At 37.7% G+C, this 19,978-nt stretch overlaps 2 protein-coding genes across 2 annotated transcripts; both read left to right on the top strand.

Annotated features, from left to right (window-relative positions):
* The first annotated feature begins 3,923 nt into the window (after window positions 1–3,923).
* On the top strand, window positions 3,924–9,189 carry LOC121328578 (taste receptor type 1 member 1-like). Its single transcript, XM_041273344.1, has 6 exons — window positions 3,924–4,257; window positions 4,344–4,656; window positions 5,252–6,034; window positions 7,019–7,234; window positions 7,422–7,542; window positions 7,883–9,189. Exons 1-6 carry the CDS (start codon window positions 4,061–4,063, stop codon window positions 8,812–8,814), a joined length of 2,562 nt encoding a protein of 853 aa, XP_041129278.1. The 5' UTR covers window positions 3,924–4,060; the 3' UTR covers window positions 8,815–9,189.
* A 3,399-nt stretch (window positions 9,190–12,588) lies between these two features.
* On the top strand, window positions 12,589–17,241 carry LOC121328579 (taste receptor type 1 member 1-like). Its single transcript, XM_041273345.1, has 6 exons — window positions 12,589–12,786; window positions 12,879–13,191; window positions 13,801–14,583; window positions 15,006–15,221; window positions 15,409–15,529; window positions 15,935–17,241. Exons 1-6 carry the CDS (start codon window positions 12,590–12,592, stop codon window positions 16,864–16,866), a joined length of 2,562 nt encoding a protein of 853 aa, XP_041129279.1. The 5' UTR covers window position 12,589; the 3' UTR covers window positions 16,867–17,241.
* Window positions 17,242–19,978: the final 2,737 nt, after the last annotated feature.

The raw sequence follows: 19,978 nt of genomic DNA, 5'->3' as shown, positions 1-19,978 counted from the left end.
AATCATAGATGCAAGATCACATGATTAGCAATAGAGCTTCATAGGATTGCATTGAAGTAACATATTCAATATGTTATTTTGTAATGATTTTTCTACTCTTGAAGATAAATACATTTTAACAAATTGCCAGAAATTCATAATGAATTCAAGTTGAACACCACAGCAGTAGCAGCTAATGCCCTGGAATTCACAGGAATGTGCAGCGATTGTATGAAAGTTGAAACATTTATTATTATTATTATTATTATTATTATTATTATTATTATTATTATTATTATGTTTATTAATTGTTGCTACAACGTTTCAACCAAATCAAAGTTGTTATCATAAACAGCTATATTTTCCTTATTAAATACTAATTTATGACTACTTGTATATCTTTTGTAACCATTGGGTCTTTAGAAACACATGTATTCTTAATCATAATGAATTATATATATATATATATATATATATATAGAGAGAGAGAGAGAGAGAGAGAGAGAGAGAGAGAGAGAGAGAGAGAGAGAGAGAGAGAGAGAGAGAGAGAGAGAGAGACACACGCGCACACACTAAAAATGTAACTGAATGTTCAGTAAGGTTGTTGCCTGCTCTTTTTCATCTTTGGGGTATGGGGGATGATTTTTTAAGGTTTTTACTCAAAAGTGTGAAAATTTACTAAAATGTTTCAGCTTGTCTGTTTTTTTTTTTTTTTTTTTGCTTTGCTTTTTTTTATTCAAGTAATGAAATGAGAAATAAACAGACTAACTTACTTAAACTGTCTTGAATACCTTGCATTTATTTATAGTAAATTTATTTATGAAAATGTCAGTAATGGATTATGTACCACACACCAGAAACAATCCTTTTCCCCTTCTGTCACTATCTTTGCTATCTATGTATCTATTTTATAATATATTATGCAAATCAGGGCATTCTGCTTATTTAAACTACCATAAGATTTGCATCTTCACTTACAAATTGTGAAACTGATAACATATTGCTTTATATGTGCCCAGGACTGTAACACTGGTAGTTATACCAATAAAATTGCAAATCCTAAAGTTGCAATCAACTCAGCTAAGGAAGTTGTGGCGTGGTCTGTAGTAGTGTATCGACTATTATTATGTAAATAAAGAATAATAAACAAAACTTCAGTTCTCCAGCGTTAAAGCATAAAAAAAGGAATATTTCAAAATCAGTTACCGTATTCTGACATTAACAAAGTGTGATTCTTAAACCAAATACTGAAGAATATATACCATGGCTGGCCAAACTTTCTGACCCTACGAGCCACATTTCAAAATGTCCATATGGTCGAGAGCCGCAAGACACTTACTGTAAAACATGAGATGTATGCGAGCACGACATTTTAAATACTAGCATTGCTGTGCAGTACAGTAGTTGTTAGGCTCTCTCTTGGTGGCAGCAAAATACACAAGAACAAGGGATAGAGCATTGCAGAGCCTGCACACGTTCTGTGTATTGTACTGGAGATCTACAGTGTATTAAATGTATCGTACTGGTGCTTTTCCATTATTTCAGTTTATGCTGTATACATTATGCACTTTAAATAAAATACATTCAGTTATTATGAAGCAAAATACAATAACTGATCTGATTTAAAAAAAAAAAAAAAAAAAAAACATACACACATTTTGGAGCGAATTCTTTTTGACATGCTCATCCCTTTAAGATCTGAATGGTGGGTTTAAAAAAATAATAATTATTTATGACTGCTGCATGTATAAATATTGTTGAGCTTTGTGGGTGACAAATGCACATTTATTTTGAAAGGGACTAAAGTACCTGCTCCTGACGAGACGTAAGCTATGTAAATATATTAATTTTAGACCTGCGATATAACATGCAAACCTGCATTCTCTAGTCTAGCGCCAACACACCCATTTCATAAAAAGATTCATTCATCGTTTGTCACAAGCGATATCCCATGCTTGCCATACAAAGCTGGCTTGAATCGTTCAACAAGCTTTTACTGAACTACGAAAGCAGCCTCTGCCTTACGTCTGATTAGGGTGACCGGACAGCAAGAATGAAAAACCGGCACTCTTTCCGTTTGGTGAGGGAAGGAAAGAAACTACTGTCTGACCCAGGTGATGTTTTGTGATGACTTGTGTTGCTCTCTTTGTTCAGGCTAGTAGTGTGTAAGCGGTGTGTTGCCGATTAGACACGGGTGTACCGCTGCTTTCAGTGAAAGCGAACTCTTTCTCAGAGTCTGGATTAAAGCCTCATACGTTAGTTTATTCTTCGTAGAGGGTTTGTTCAATGCCATTGTCTCCACGAAACGAACGATTTAATTCAAAATAATGAAGTTTACTTACAACTGCGCATCCGGCTTCGAAATACGCCTGCGTTAGCAGCGGCGGCGAAGGTCAACAAGTGACAAAGTATCCTTGCAGTGCACATTCAGGTAAAAAGGTAACAGGAGAGAGAAGAATGAATAATTAACACGAGTAAATACAGAGAACACACACAATAAACGTTGTGTTTATTTTTACTTTCTCTCGTTTTTGTTTATGATTCTTGCTTCAGTTCATTTGAGCAGCAAGTGTGCGTCACCCAGCAATTCACTTGGAGCCGCATGCGGATCGCAAACCGCAATCTGGCCACCTCCGATATATATATATAATACCCTCCTAATACCTCTAACAGATCTTCAATTAGTGTGGCTAAGCCAACCTCAACCATACAGTGCAAAAGAGCGTAACAACCAATAGTTGATTTGTACAGTCGTGCTGCACGAAAACGGAAAGGTGGTAAGCAGCACTATGTGGCCAAGTTACACAACAAGATACAGAACTTAACACTGAATTGAATAATTCACAGAACCAAGCCTCTGTATTCACCAAACGATACACAAATAATAACGTTTCTTCAGATTGTTATATCTCCGCTCAAATCACACAGTGTTGGTTATAGACTCTGTAGCCCGTCTCGGCTTTCTACAACACCACAACCCGTGGGTTTGGGTTTGGAACTGGGTCTCGGTGTTTAGCAGTGTCTATTTCACCCAGCACAGCATAGGTTCAACTACTAAGTACTAATTGTATTGAACGCTGGTGAGGTGGGGGCGTGTCCCCAGTCGACCCACTCCTAGCTCAAAAAAAAGAAAGCCCAGACAGAGGATGACTAATACATTGCGGAGATCAATCTCATTTACTTGTAAGAGGGTATACATAAAGCAATCGTGCACTTCAGAACAATACACAACTGTTAAACAACAGAGGTACCCAAATTAGTTCTACACATCTTCACTAAGGAAGCTGTAAAAAATACTAAAACAAAAAGAACCACTTGTGTACAGCTTGAATACAGGCCTGCTGCTAAATAAAACTTCAGTAAATTGATAGTTCTTGTTGTTTTTGATAGCTAACTAGTAGAAGATAAAAATATATATATACATTTTTTTTTAATTAATAAGGCTAACTGTAGTTATTTGAATAACCTACTATGATTAGTTTTGAAACTAATATTAAAATAGTTTTTTGTTCAACTGAAGTTTCCTGAAAACTGCTCCACTTTGAAATACTGTATTTATTCATTCAGCGACAGAAGATTGAATCCTAATTGCAATATACATGTGTTTGGGGAGCTGTAATTACGAGCAGTTTTCTAATTGTTATTTCTTTGTCTTTACTTCCAGGCACCAACGACAAGCCTGGTGGCCCCCACTATGTGCTGCGCTGGACCAGCCCTCAGGTGGTGAAGGAGACCCACGTCCCCCTGACTGAGTGGAGATATCCCTATATGGTGTAAACCAGACCCTCCCGGCACATTCACGCAGGAGCACAAAGCCAGGACCTTCCCAGACAATGACAGGCTTGTCCAACTACTTTTCAATCAACTATTTAAAAAAAGAAAAATAAATAATTTTACAATCCCTCAGGAAATCAGATACTGTATACTGTCTTTCTGATTACACAGTAGCCAGGTGGTAAACAAATTTGTTTGAGAGTCAAACCGTCCACTCTCCCACAGTATGTAAATTCTGCTATAGAAAAAGCACACACAGACATGTACAGAGGCAGTGTGTATAATCTATACCCGAGGAACAACAGTCATGACTGTTTCTTCTGTTCTCTTATTCACACACTTGTGTGCTGTGACTTTGGCTTACTCTGAACCCAGCTGCACAGAAACACTCGGATCCCAGTTTGAGTTCCAGCAGGACGGTGATTATTTGATTGCTGGATTATTCCCCGTTCATGAGTCACTTAGTATAACCACAACAGTACCTGAACTGCCGGACTGCAATACGTAAGTGCTCCGTTCTTTGTTTAAAAAATATATCCAGTGTACCACAAATTTGCAGGTTTAACAATAGTAATTGTCTTCTGTCTTAGTGAACATTTCAACAAACGTGGTTATCATCTGATGCAAGCCATGCGATTTGCCTTGGAAGAAATAAACAATGCGACCAGCGCTCTGCTGCCCGGTGTTAAATTGGGATACGAAGCATACGATATCTGTTCAGAGACGGCTAATCTCCTAGCAGCATTCAACATCGTGTCCAAGCAGAACGTTGAGCACCAAGATGAACTTCAGCTAAGAACTGAGATGCACTATGACCCCAACACTATAGCTGTGATCGGGCCAGACAGCAGTACCTATGCTCTCACCACAGCGAGCATAATGGGATATTACCTGATGCCACAGGTATTTACCTACTATAAGCAGCATATTTACAAATGGTTTGATATGAGCCAAATGATAAAGAGCTGTGGTCTTGGTATTTTGGTGTTTAGATTAAAGGGTAGCTGGTTTGGTGCAAATCAGCACAACATTTTAACTGTTTAAAATAACACAATGCTGGAAACAGGTTTGGATCATGTTTTACTTGCTGTAAAAGTGTGTAATCCCTTGGCTTATTCTGTAGTGACCTCTTGTGGATCCTACTGTGGTAAAGTCACTTTGAAACCTTAACTCTGGAGAAGACAATCGTGTTCTGGTCCATTCCATTAACTATTGAATTTAGTCTTATTAAATAATTGAGGAATAAGTCCTGTTACTGAATGGACTGCAAGAGGTTGCCTATCCATTTTGTTATAAATAGCAATTCTGTTATAACTGCAGTTTTGACAGGGCTATGGTTACAATGTAAAACTGCATCATCATAATTATTAACCTCGCCTTGCATGCAATGCAGTATATGTCGCAAACGCAGTGGAATTATAAAAACCTTTGTTAAATCTCTCCCCCTTCCTGCTTTCTTTACTTCACATATTAATAAAACACTCTTTCATATTTGCAGATCAGCTATGAGGCTTCCAATGAATTGCTGAGCAACAAACGATTATACCCGTCTTTCTTCCGCACTATCCCCACCGATAGGTATCAGGTGAGGGCGATGCTTCAGCTACTGTCAGAGTTTCAGTGGACCTGGATTGCCCTACTGGGAAGTGATGATGACTACGGGACACAGGGGATGCAGGGTCTGTCTGAACTTGCCTTGAAATATGGGATCTGCATAGCTTACCAAGCCATCATACCTTCTTACAACAAAGACACAAGGGCTCAAATGCTAAAGGTGATTAAAGGCATTGTCCAAACCAATGTGAAAGTAGTGGTCATTTTTTCTAGCAATCGCAAAGCCAGTGGTTTTTTCTCAATGGTCATCGAGCAGAACATCACTGACAAAGTGTGGATTGGTTCTGAAAACTGGTCCATATCCACGTCGGTTTCCAAGCTGCCTAAAATCAAAAGCATTGGCAGTGTCATGGGGATATCCCTCAAGGCGGCGAAGATGCCCGGCTTTGCTGAATTCGAAGCTCGGTCAATTGAATCAGAGAGCTCTAAGGCTAACGAGGAACAAGTGTGCCGAAATGAAACTTTCTCCGAGATCCTCGCCTGTTGCCAGGTATGCGACCAGTGCAGGTTGCTGAATTCTACAGACATGCCCTCCCTGCTGGAACCCTTCGATATTCAATCTTCATTTAATGTCTACACTGCTGTGTACGCTGTTGCACACGCACTGCACCAGTTACTAGGCTGCACCTCTGGAGAGTGCCAAAAAAAACAGGTGAACCCCTGGCAGGTAAGAGGGTAACCTTAACAAGTCGGATATATTTTATATAGCAGATGCACGTTATATATATATATACATACGCAAACACACACACACACACACACACACTTAAGGGCCATTCTATGCCCGGTGTACCCCTGGCAGGTAAGTCTGATCTATTTTATATAGCAGATGCACACAATACACACACACATTATATATATATATATATATATACCCCTCTGGTAACTCAACATCCCGCAGGAATGCTGTTTAGTGTTGACTTATCCGAGGTGTCAACATGAGTTATGGCATTAACGTGCATATAACAGAACTCACACATTTATAGTATTTCCAAGTTTAATTTTAGTTAAAAGTCCTTATGAAAATGGTTGAAAGAACTGCAATGAATGAATCAATTACAGTAAGTACTGTACAAACTTGGTACAACTCTTATAGTTCGATTAAAATAAGAATTAATAAAATAACTATAGCGTTGTTCTTACGAAAACAATCCAACCATAAACTGCACAAACTGTTGACTGTAGACCTACTTTTAGATATTGGCTTGTATTGCCTAATTTGACAACTTAAATAGCAAAAGTTAACAAATGTACATTATACAGAATTAGCTCAGTGCACGAAAACAAAAATAAACAACTTACAGTTTCACACAGAAATCAAGCATTGTCGATTGTTTCGCATGCAAAAACACATGCTTTATTGGTGTAGTTAACTGCTTTAGGATCTGGCTGGAGGTTGAATTAGTTCATTTAAATGATTAAATACAAGATTGGAAAAAAGATTTATAGTGTGTGGTAGGATTAAGATCTGCCACTGTATAGACCACTAAAATAATCCCCCTGCCTGGAAATGTTAGTAGTTTAATTGCACATGTTTATTCTTAATGCAATTACTGTAGGCTTCATAACTTTACTAATAAAGAAGGATACAGAGCATGCATTTATGTGTTTAATGTTTTTATTTATTGTATTTATCATTTGTTATTTGCAGCTCTTGCAACAGATGAAACAGGTTAATATTACCATTCATGACGCACCGTTATATTTTGATAATAACGGAGATCCTCCTACCGGCTATGACATAATTGCGTGGGACTGGGCCGGTGACAGCGTATCATACAAGGTGATCGGATCATACAGCCCCAACCCAGAGAGACTGCTAATCAACAGAGACTTGATTAACTGGAATGCCAAGGACAACAAGACAGTAAGTTTGAGATCTTGCTGTTTGAAAACTGGAGGAAACTCATTCCTTATGTATCGGATATTAAAGGTGTAGTGTAGATTTCAAGTCCTGTTCATTTATTTGTGAACTTTGCACAGGTTATGTCAGTAGACCATTCCTGCATGTTTAAATGTTTTCTAATAATTCTTCTTTGAATAAAACCACACAGGTGCCCACCTCTGTCTGCTCTGCGGAATGTCAGAAGGGGTACAGAAGAGTTCTGACTGGAACCCATGTCTGCTGCTTCAACTGTGAGGCTTGTCCTGCAGGAACTTATGTAAATATAAATGGTGAGAAAATAAGCAAATCTGTGCTCTTTAACTCATCCAGAACTTTCAATACTCAATGTAAAACTGTGTCTACTTGTCTCATATGTGTTACTCTCTTCAAACACACACTATGGGTCAGATGTGACAAACTTTTGTACAGGCTGTGTTTGCGTTCCAGTTTGTGTATGGAAACCTGTTGGCCCAGTTACTTTCCCATGGAACCAAGGCTGATATTCCATGACAGGGTTCCTGTTCTTAACTTCACTTCTACAGTAAACCTTTCTAAAATGAATATCATTGGGTAGGTCATTCACTACTAAGAGCATAACAAAACATGCTTTATTCCCCCTTTCCCCCATAGATGTTTTGAATTGCAAGCCTTGTGAGATACATCAGTGGTCTCTGCCAGAGAGTGACACCTGCCTCAACCGAACCGTAGAATACCTCCCATGGAATGACATCACTTCGGTAGTGCTGCTAATCATCTCAGTCATTACACTGCTTCTGACAGTAGCTACGGCAGGCCTTTTCCTGCTAAACCTGAACACCCCAGTGGTCAAATCGGCTGGTGGAAAGACGTGCCTGCTCATGTTGTCCTCCCTGGCGTGTGCGTCCTGCAGCGTGTACGGTCACTTTGGCGTCCCCACAGCCGTGGGTTGCGCATTCCTCCGGGAGCTGTTCTCCCTCTGCTTCACTGTCTGCCTCTCCTGTGTCGCCGTCAGGTCATTTCAAATCGTGTTCATTTTTAAAATGTCTGCCAAGCTGCCGAAGGCTTACGAGTTCTGGACCAAAAATAACGGCCCACAGATATTTATCTTGGTCTCTTCGGCCATTGGGTTCCTTATTTCACTTCTGCGCATTGTCCTGGATCGTCCTATACCAATTAAGAACTATAGCATCTCTCCTGATAAGATTGTGTTGGATTGCAGCGGGACCCAGTCTGCAGGCTCCGCTATGGAGACAGGGTACGTGGGATTGCTCAGCTTCTTGTGTTTTGCATTTAGCTACATGGGGAAAGATTTACCAGCAAACTACAATGAAGCCAAGTGTGTCACGTTCAGCCTGTTAATATACTTAGTCTCTTGGCTTGGTTTCTATACCACCTACGCAGTCTACAAAGGAAAGTATACCCCAGCTTTTAACACCGTAGCTGTACTGGCTAGCGTGTTGGGTATACTCGGGGGTTATTTCATGCCCAAGTGTTATATTATTCTGATGAAACCTAAGCTTAATACTGCAGCGCATTTTCAGAATTGCATTCAGATGTACACTACCAAGAAAAGTGATCTTTAATGCAAAAATGTTACTGCAAGTAATCATTCTGTACTTTAAAAGCCATTGGAATTAAGACAGTACATATGTAAGGATCCTGCTGGTAATGGCATTATTTATTTAGTTTATAATAATGTTTAAAATACTGTCAAGTTTATTATTATGTATTATTATCTCTGTAACACTTGCAAGATCACATGATTAGCAATAGAGCTTCATAGGATTGCATTGAAGTAATGAACGCATAGAAGTAACATGAATAACAAATGTGTTGTAATGATTTTTCTATACCTGAAGATAAATACATTTTAAAAAATTGCCAGAATTTCATAATGAATTCAAGTTGAACACTGTAGCAGCTGATGCCCTGGAATTCATAGCAATGTGCAACAATTCTATGAAATTATTATTATTATTATTATTATTATTATTATTATTATTATTATTATTATTATTATTATTATTATTATTATTATTAATTGTGGCTTGTTTTACAGTTTTAACAACATCAATCCTGTAGACAGCTATATTTGCCTTATTAAATACTGAGCTTATATTACTTTGTATGTCTTTGTAACCCAGCTATCTTTTTGTACTCATGACTAAAATAAATAAAATACAATACAAATGGATCTGAATGCTCAGTAAGGTCGTTGTCTTCTCTGCTCTACCATTGGGGTGTAAAAGACATTATTCAGGTTGTCAGCTTTTAATTTTTTTTTTTTTTTTATTTTTTTTATAATAACAATTGTTTTGGATTTAACCTAAATTACTAAAACTGCCTTGAACGGAAGACACATTATTATTTATTATTATTATTATTATTATTATTATTATTATTATTATTATTATTTATTATTATTATTATTATTTGTTTGTTTTTTGTCTTTGAGGAAAAGCCATGAAAAATCAGAGGCACTTGCCCATACACTGCAACTAAGCAACGTGTAAGAGAGCGTAAACAAATGATTATTAGTATGATTTTAACTGAGGCCCGTGCCTCGGGTGCCTCATAGCTGGCTAAGGCCTTGATGTATACTATATTGGGTAAGTCTATACATAGTTCACAAAATATTTAGCTGTAAGTAAGATTGATACTATTCCCCTGAGATTTGCAATGACTTGTGCTGTGTAGCAGGATATATATATATATATATATACATTTGTAGAATTACCGTATAACTTAAGCACGCTTAAAATGTATTTTGTCCTGAAAAGCTGTAATTTAATTTCAAAGTATGAAAATTAGTCGGCGGGGGGCACTTGGCATACAGTACATTTATTTGCATCGCATATTTTAATATTGTGAATCTAACTTTGTGCAATTTCTTTTGGCTTTTTTTTCTTTTTTAAATCATCCAGCAGCTGAAAGATTTGCATCTTTGTTTAACAATTTCCTTAATGAAGCCGGTCAGCTTATTTCCTGTTATGGATTTGTAGCCACACCGGTTGTATGACAATACAAATGCAAATCTTAAACTTAGTACTTGCATGTGCTGATGTCAATTCAGCAAAGAAAACCATGCCGTATATTAACGTTTTCTGAAAGCTTGCATTTATTCTGAATTCTATAGATATGCCCTCCCTGCTGGAACCCATTCGATATTCAATCTCCATTCAGTGTCTACACCGCGGTGTACGCTGTTGCACACGCACTGCACCAGTTACTAGACTGCGACTCTGGAAAGTATTATTATTCACTGTGGCCTGGTTTACAATTTCAACAATATAAATCCTGTAAACAGCTATATTTGCCTGACTAAATATTGAACTTCAATTACTTGTATATCTTTTGTAAGCCAGCTATCTTTGTGTATTCATCATTTTAAAAATATATATATACAATACAAATTGAATTAAATGTTCAGTAAGGTTGTTGTCTGCTCTTTTCCATCATTGGGGTATGGTGGATGCTTTTTTTGAGTTTTTTATTCCAAAATGTGTAAATTTACTAAAATGTTGTTATTTATTTATTTATTAATTTATTTTTATTAAATCAGTTGTAATATTCTGCCATTAACAAAGTTTGTGATTCTTTAACCAAATTCTGAAAATATGTATACACTCAAAAGTAAGCAGGCTACTGGGGTAATCTATAATAAAGTTGGAGTCATCTTTCTTTTTAACTATACAATAAAGAACATTTAATGGGTCTGCTCTAGACCATTCTGCTGATGTAAACCATCCAGCTACTGTAAGATTTGCATCTCGGTTTAACAATTTCTGAAATGCAGCTGGTCAACTTATTTCCTGTTATGGATTGTAGCCACACCGGTTGTATAACAATGAACATGCAAATCTTAAACTTTGTGCTTGGATGTGCTGATGTCAGTTTAGCAGATAAAGCCATGCGATATGTTAATTTTGTAGATAAAATAATAAGATTAATATTATTATTATTATTATTAATAATAATAATAATAATAATAATAATAATAATAATAATAATAATAATAATAATAATAATAATAATAATAAACATGAATTATTTTGTATTATTATTCTTCACTTGTCTACAATTTTAATATAGAACTGCTGTCATTTTCTGCCCAGTGTCTGACATGAAGATTCGGACTGTGTTCCAGTGCAGTACACTCAGCCTGGGGATTATGTGATTGGGAATTGTTCTCCCTGTGCACAACCCTTATACTTATATGGAAGCAGTTTTGTACAAAAAAAAAGTCCTAATTTTGGTAACACATTAGTTTAGTGCATACAAATAAAGCTGTAGTAAATGAATAGTTCTTGTAGTTTTTGATAGCTAACTTTACTAGATGACAAGTTATTTATTTAGTTAGTTATTTATTTTTAATCAATAAGGCTAACTGTAGTTATCTGAAGAAATCAACTGTGTTTAGTCTGAAGATGTTGTTAAATCTGAAGTTACCTGAAAACTTTTTTTTATTAATATTTGTATTTATTGTTTTGGTAAACTAAACCTTGTTGCCTTCTGACTGTTTTTTTTTTTTTTTTCCTTTTTTTTTTAAACCTTGGTTATAAAGTATATATAATTTTTCACTTACGAAACATTGCAATATATTCAATATATTTAAAAAGTGAATGCTTTGTAAATAAGTTTTATATATATATAAATATATATATATATATATATAAATTTTTTTTTTTTTTAAAGGAATAAAGTGAATCACTTTTTTGTAGGAAGTCAAACTAATCATCTTTGAACCAAAAATAATTTCAGATTTTGGTAACACTTTAGTTTGGGGATAAATTATTAGAATCAGATTTTGAAATCTGTTATATTCTAAAGCAGTGGTGCACAACTCAGGTCATGGAGGGCCAGTGTCCCTTCTGGTTTTTGTTCTAACCATACACTAAATTAGTTAATTGGACCAATTAAGCTTCTAATAAGGTCCAGTAAAGTACTTTAGGGTGCAGTTGCAATAAAAACCTGTAGGGACACCGGCCCTCCAGGACCGAGTTGTGCACCACTGCTCTAACATGTTCAACACATTTAAAACATGTTTTGGTGTGACCCAGACCCTCTCAGCACATTCACACAGGAGCACAAAGCTGGCACCTTCCTAAACAATGACATGCTAGTCTAACTAATTTCAATTAACTACTTAAAAAAATAAAATAAATAAAATGTTCAATCCCCAGGAAATCAAATACTGGCTGCTGTCTTTCTGATTACACAGTAGCCCAGGTGGTAAACAAATTTGTTTGAGAATCAAACCGTCCACTATCCCACAGTATGTAAATTCTGCTATAGAAAAAGCACACACAGACAAGTACAGAGGCAGTGTGTATAATCCATACCCGAGGAAGAACAGTCATGGCCTTTTCTTCTGTCCTCTTATTCACACACTTGTGTGCTGTGACTTTGGCTTACTCTGAACCCAGCTGCACAGAGACGCCCGGATCCCAGTTTGAGTTCCAGCAGGACGGTGATTATTTGATTGCTGGATTATTCCCTGTACACAACTCACGCAGTATAACCAGAAAAATACCTGACCTGCCAGACTGCAATACGTAAGTGCTCCATTCTTTATTTAAAAAATAATATGTTCAGTGTACCAAAAATCTGCAAATCTGTTTAACAATGGTAATGTCTTATTTTTTAGTGAACTTTTCAACAAACATGGTTATCATTTGATGCAAGCCATGCGATTTGCCTTGGAAGAAATAAACAATGCCACCAGTACTCTGCTGCCCGGTGTTAAATTGGGATATGAAGCATACGATATCTGTTCAGAGATGGCTAATCTCCTAGCAACATTCAACATCATGTCCAAGCAGAACGTTGAGCACCAAGATGAACTTCAGCTAAGAACTGAGACGCACTATGACCCCAACACTATAGTTGTGATCGGGCCAGACAGCAGCACCTATGCTTTCACCACAGCGAGCATAACGGGATATTACCTGATGCCACAGGTATGTACCTACTATAAACAGCATATTTACAAATGGTTTGATATGAGCCACATTCACACAAAGAAAAAATAAATGATAAAGAGCTGTGGTCTTGGTATTTTGGTGTTTAGATTAAAGGGTAGCTGGTTTTAACAGTTTAAAATAACACAATGCTGGAAACAGGTTTGGATCATATGTTAGACTTGGCTTATTCTGTAGTGACCTCTTGTGGAACCTACTGTGGTAATTTTTTTGATATAGCCACTTTGAAATCTTAACTCTGGAGAAAACAATCATATCTGTTCTGGTCCATTCCATTGGATTCCATTAACTATCGAATTTAGTCTTACTAAATAATTGAGGAATAAGTTGAAACAAAGCCCTGCTACTGAAAGGACTGCAAGTGGTTGCCTATCTGTTTACTGTAAATAGCAATTGTGTTATAGCTGCAGTTTTGATGGCGCTATGGTAACAATGTAAAACTGCATCATCATAATTATTAACCTCGCCTTGCATGCAATGCAGTATGTGTCACAAACTTAGTGGGATTATAAAACCCTTTGTTAAATCTCTCCCCCTTCCTGCTTTCTTTATTGCACATGTTAATAAAACACTCTTTCATATTTGCAGATCAGCTATGAGGCTTCCAATGAATTGCTGAGCAACAAATGGTTATACCCGTCTTTCTTCCGCACTATCCCCACCGATAGGTATCAGGTGAGGGCGATGCTTCAGCTTCTGTCAGAGTTTCAGTGGACCTGGATTGCCCTACTGGGAAGTGATGATGACTACGGGACACAGGGGGTGCAGAGTCTATCTAAACTGGCATTGAAATATGGGATCTGCATAGCTTACCAAGCCATTATACCCTCTTACAGCAAAGACACAAGGGCTCAAATCCTACAGGTGATTAAAGGCATTGACCAAACAAATGTGAACGCTGTGGTAGTTTTTTCTACCAAACGCAAAGCCAGCGGGTTCTTCTCACTGGTCATCGAGCAGAACATCACCGACAAAGTGTGGATTGGTTCTGAAGACTGGTCCATGTCCACGTTGGTTTCCATGGTCCCTAAAATCAAAAGCATTGGCAGCGTCCTAGGGATATCCATCAAGTCGGCAGAGATGCCCGGCTTTGCCGAGTTCGAAGCTCGGTCTATTGAATCAGAACGCTCTAAGGCTAACGAGGAACCAGTGTGCCGAAATGAAACTTTCTCCGAGATCCTCGCCTGTTGCCAGGTATGCGACCAGTGCAGGTCGCTGAATTTTACAGGCATCCCATCCCTGCTGGAACCCTTCGATATTCAATCTTCATTTAATGTCTACACTGCTGTGTACGCTGTTGCACACGCACTGCACCAGTTACTAGGCTGCAACTCTGGAGCGTGCCAAAAAAAACAGGTGCACCCCTGGCAGGTAAGAGGTAACCTTAACAAGTCGGATATATTTTATATAGCAGATGCACATTATATATATATACATACGCAAACACACACACACTTAAGGGTAATTCTATGCCCGGTTTAAAATGTGGATTGATGTAGTTATGTACTTAGTATCTGGCTGGAGGTTAAATTAGTTAATTTAAATAATTAAGTGCAAGATTGGAAAAAAAAGATTTATTGTGTCTGGTGGTATTAAGATCCTCCACTGTTTAGATCATTAAAATAATCCCCCGGCCTGGAAATGTCAGAGTAGTTTAATTACACATTTATTCTTATTGCAATTACTGTAGGCTTTATAACTTTAGTAATAAAGAAGGATATAGCACATGCATTTATGTGTTTAATTTATTGTATTTATTTTTATTTATTGTATTTATCATTTGTTATTTGCAGCTCTTGCAACAGATGAAACAGGTTAATATTTCCATTCATGACGCCCCGTTATATTTTGATAATAACGGAGATCCCCCTACCGGCTATGACATAATTGCGTGGGACTGGGCCGGTGACAGCGTATCATACAAGGTGATCGGATCATACAGCCCCAACCCAGAGAGACTGCTAATCAACAGAGACTTGATTAACTGGAATGCCAAGGATAATAAGACAGTAAGTTTGAGATATTGCTGTTTGAAAACTGTAGGAAACTCATTCCTTATGTATAGGATATTAAAGGTGTAGTGTAGATTTCAAGTCCTGTTCATTTATTTGTGAACTTTGCACAGGATATGTCAGTAGACCATTGCTGCATGTTTACATATTTTCTAATAATTATTCTCTGAATAAAACCACACAGGTGCCCACCTCTGTCTGCTCTGCGGAATGTCAGAAGGGGTACAGAAGAGTCCTGACTGGAACCCATGTCTGCTGCTTCAACTGTGAGGCTTGTCCTGCAGGAACTTATGTAAATATAAATGGTGAGAAAATAAGCAAATCTGTGCTCTTTAACTCATCCAGAACTTTCAACACTCAATGTAAAATTTTGTCAACTTGTTTCATATATTTTTACCTCCCACACAAAGACACAGACACAGACACACAATGAGTCAGCTGTGCCATGCTTTTGTGCAAGCTGTGTTTGCATTCCACTTTGTGCGTGGAAACCTGCTACCCAGATAGTTTCACCCGGAACCAAGGTTGGTAGTACATGATAGAGTTTACATGTATGATATCCTTCACCGATATATATAATCTAAAATATACTGAGGGAAATAGAAATTCCCAATCTTCAATGTTCCTCAACTTTCTAAAAAAAATTTCACTGACTAGTCCATTTACTGCTGAGAGCATAACAATTTATGTTATATCCCCTTCCCCCATAGATGTTTTGAATTGCAAGCCTTGTGAGATACATCAGTGGTCTCTGCCAGAGAGTGACACCTGCCTCAACCGAACCGTAGAATACCTCCCATGGAATGACATCACTTCGGTAGTGCTGCTAATCATCTCAGTCATTACACTGCTTCTGACAGTAGCTACGGCAGGCCTTTTCCTGCTAAACCTGAACACCCCAGTGGTCAAATCGGCTGGTGGAAAGACGTGCCTGCTCATGTTGTCCTCCCTGGCGTGTGCGTCCTGCAGTGTGTACGGTCACTTTGGCGTCCCAACGGCCGTGGGTTGCGCATTTCTCCGGGAGCTGTTCTGCATCGGCTTCACTGTCTGTCTCTCCTGCGTCGCTGTCAGGTCATTTCAAATCGTGTGCATTTTTAAAATGTCTGGGAAGCTGCCAAAGGCTTACGAGTTCTGGACCAAAAATAACGGCCCGCAGGTATTTATCTTGGTCTCTTCGGCCATTGGGTTCCTTATTTCATTTCTGCGCATTGTCTTGGATCGTCCTGTACCAATTGAAAACTATAGCATCTCTCCTGATAAGATTGTGTTGGATTGCAGTGGGACCCAGTCTGCAGGCTCCGCTATGGAGACAGGGTACGTGGGATTGCTCAGCTTCTTGTGTTTTGCATTTAACTACATGGGGAAAGATTTACCAGCAAACTACAATGAAGCCAAGTGTGTCACATTCAGCCTGTTAATATATTTAGTCTCTTGGCTTGGTTTCTATACCACCTACGCAGTCTACAAAGGAAAGTATACCCCAGCTTTTAACACCGTAGCTGTACTGGCTAGCGTGTTGGGTATACTCGGGGGTTATTTCATGCCCAAGTGTTATATTATTGTGCTGAAACCAAAGCTTAATACTGCAGCGCATTTTCAGAATTGCATTCAAATGTACACTACCAAGAAAAGTGAACATTAATGCTGAAATGTTACTGCAAGTAATCATTCTGTACTTTAAAAGCCAATAGAATTAAGACAGCACATTTTGTAAGGATCCCGCTAGTAACAGCGTTATGACATTATTTATTTAGTTTATAATAATGTTTAAAATACTTGCAAGTTTATTATTATTATTATTCATTGTGGTTAGTTTTACAGTTTCAACAACATCAATCCTGTAGACAGCTATATTTGCCTTATTAAATACTGAGATTGTATTACTTTGTATGTCTTTGTAACCCAGCTATCTTTTTGTATACTCATGACTAAAATAAATAAAATACAATACAAATGGATCTGAATGCTCAGTAAGGTTGCTGTCTTCTCTGTTCTACCATTGGGGTGTAAAAGACCATTTTTCTGAGGTGTTTTTTTTTTTTTTTTTTTTGCTGTGTAAAGTGAAATTATTCAGGTTGTCAGCTTTTTATTTATTTATGTATTTATTTATTTATTTGTTTAAATATACAACCTAAATTAGTAGAACTGCCTTGAATGCCTTGTGTGCTTATTTCTAGTTTTGTAGAAGCAATACTTATATCGTACACTACAATGGGTAAGTCTATAATATTTAGCCACCCCAAGTATCTTGGTTTTCTTTAGGCTCATTCAAGCTTGAAAGTGGAAATTTGATCAAGTAAGACTATATATACAAAACATTGCAATTTGTATTATTACTAGTTCACATTTGCTATGATTTTATAAACGTGACTGTTCAGTTAATAAGGGGATATTAATGTTGCTTTCATCATCCTGAGGTTTTAGTTCATCACCCTTTACAAACCACATCTATTTAATGGATGCAGGTCATTCTGCTGATGTAAACTGCCATAAGATTTGCATGTTAACTTTGTGAAACTGACAACATGTTGCTTTATCCAGGGCTGTAGTCACACCGGTAGTTATACCAATAACCATGCAAATCCTAAAGTTGCAATCAACTCATCTAAGAAAGTCACATAGTGTTCCGTAGTAGTGTATCGACTAAACATTAGTTGGGGTTATACTATAACTAATTAAAACTTCATAAGGGCATATACCTCTATATTCTGCAGCTTTGAAAGCTATATTAAAGGTGAAATCACCTGCAGTAGCAGAACTGACTAAGCGTTTTAACTGCCCTCCATGTGCTGTAAGGACAGAAAGTGTGTGTGTGTGTGTGTGTGTGTGTGTGTGTGTGTGTGTGTGTGTGTGTGTGTGTGTGTGTGTGTGTGTGTGTGTGCGTGTGTGATATTCTACAACAGAATGAAACAGCAAGTGTTCTGTGATTGTATATATCCCTACCTCTGTCTTGGATCCAACACTCACAGAGAGAGATGTAACATGTTCAGTCCCTTTATATAAAGTTTCAAATCTTCTTCCAATGACCATTGCAAATTCACTTGTGACCTAAAAAAACCCCCACACACACATACATACATAAAAAATAGTAAAAAAAATTCAAAACAAAACATCTAAACTATACATAGAGATGGAAATAAAATACACCAAATGAAATAAAAATAGAATGTAGGTCTATAAACCCAGCACATAGGCTAATAGATGTACTGAAACTAAAATAAATACATAAAGTGGCTTACACAATTATACCATAAGACTTTTAAAAATGGTTGACAGTGATGAACAATAAATATTTCAAGAATGTTGTCAGAAAATGAGTTTTATTATCTTGTCATCTGAATGCTGAATGACTATACTGTAGTCAATTGGAGTAAAGCATAACTGAGCCACAACCCCCCCCCCCCCCCCTCCATGGGGGGGAGGGGGTGAGGAGGGAGTGGGAGTGTAGGAGTCACTCACAACCACTGAGGAAGAGAAAAAAATTTATCTCCCCCTTGCAGAAGTGCTCCGTCTATTTTAATTTATTGATTTGTTTTTTGGCCGTGCTTATACATGTAACTGTCTCTCTTGTTGCTTAGCGGAACTGTACTTCTTTCATTAATCCTCCTCCCGTTTTTCATCAGACGCCTCCCACCAGCCCTGCCCTTCAGTTTCATTGATCTGAACTTGGACAACAGGACGTGGAGAAGGGACTGTGAATGTGGCTTTTTTTTTTCTCTTCCCTTTTGGTAACTTGTAGCTTTAAATTAAACGTTTTGATTTAAAGGGCTTTAGTTCTTTAAAAAAATAAATATAGTAAAAGTATGGCTCTCTTGTTCTGTGTTTCATGTATGCGTCGCTAGGTGCTGCTTTCTCAATATTAATAACCATTATGTATTGCTTTTAGAAATGCGGTGTTAGTGTCAACAACTGGCTTCATTCTTCCAGCGGGGGATTTAAATTTATTTATATATAACGATATATAATCGACTAATGATAATTACCTCAGCTCCTGCGATCTTCTCGGCTGCTTCTCAAACCGCCTCAGCCGAGAACTGAGAACAGCCTCGCTCCGGCACCCGCGAGCCTCCGGCGCGCTCCAAAGAGCAACTGAAAAAGCGCGCGCTGTATCAGACCGCGTGAAACTCCATTCGGCGCGAATTTTGAAGTCAAAATTTCAAACCGTTTTCAATGCGCTTTTATATCATCTGCTGCAGCGGGAATGTATTTCACATACGAACTCTCTTGTTTTGTGTTTTTTTTTTTTTTTTTTTTTTTTTAACTTTGTACAGCCCTCTGGGATGCTATGGTGTGAAGGTCGCTATGTCAAAGTGTATTTGTATTGTATTAAAGTCAGCAGTTATACAATTCAAGAAGTAATTTGTCAAATACCCAAAGCGTATCCGTTTAGGTAAAATAAAGAATTCCTCAATTTTAGGAATTGCTGAATCCAGGAGAAAAAGAGGGCGTGAGTTTGGCAAAAAAAAAAAAAAAAAAAAAAAAAAAAAAAAAAGCAAGCCATTAAAATAACACATGGCTGTTACTTCACTGCTCTGCCCCCCAGTCTGATTGAGACCAGTCGACTGAATGGGGCGTTATCAAGCAAAGATCATCGCACAGGAATAGACCCATACTAGCCTCCCAACAGGGAGAGCAGACACGGATTGAACGCGTTAACGGACGTCGGGTGTAGCAGCCGCTAGAGGGCGCTAAAAAGCGGTGTTGAAATAATAGTAACTACGACTTCAATAGCAACACAGTTTGGTTTAGGAGTT

This window comes from Polyodon spathula, chromosome 16, assembly GCF_017654505.1.
Source record: "Polyodon spathula isolate WHYD16114869_AA chromosome 16, ASM1765450v1, whole genome shotgun sequence".
Taxonomy (NCBI): domain Eukaryota; kingdom Metazoa; phylum Chordata; class Actinopteri; order Acipenseriformes; family Polyodontidae; genus Polyodon; species Polyodon spathula.
This window is presented reverse-complemented; position numbering and strand designations above follow the sequence as displayed.

Excerpts from the sequence above, each read along its gene's own strand:
- LOC121328579 (XM_041273345.1), top strand. The coding sequence starts at position 12,590 with ATGGCCTTTTCTTCTGTCCTCTTATTCACACACTTGTGTGCTGTGACT. Across the intron at positions 12,787-12,878 it reads GACCTGCCAGACTGCAATAC|TGAACTTTTCAACAAACATG; the intron begins GTAAGTGCTCCA and ends CTTATTTTTTAG. Across the intron at positions 15,530-15,934 it reads AACTTATGTAAATATAAATG|ATGTTTTGAATTGCAAGCCT; the intron begins GTGAGAAAATAA and ends CTTCCCCCATAG.
- LOC121328578 (XM_041273344.1), top strand. The coding sequence starts at position 4,061 with ATGACTGTTTCTTCTGTTCTCTTATTCACACACTTGTGTGCTGTGACT. Across the intron at positions 6,035-7,018 it reads AACAGGTGAACCCCTGGCAG|CTCTTGCAACAGATGAAACA; the intron begins GTAAGAGGGTAA and ends TGTTATTTGCAG. Across the intron at positions 7,235-7,421 it reads ATGCCAAGGACAACAAGACA|GTGCCCACCTCTGTCTGCTC; the intron begins GTAAGTTTGAGA and ends AAAACCACACAG.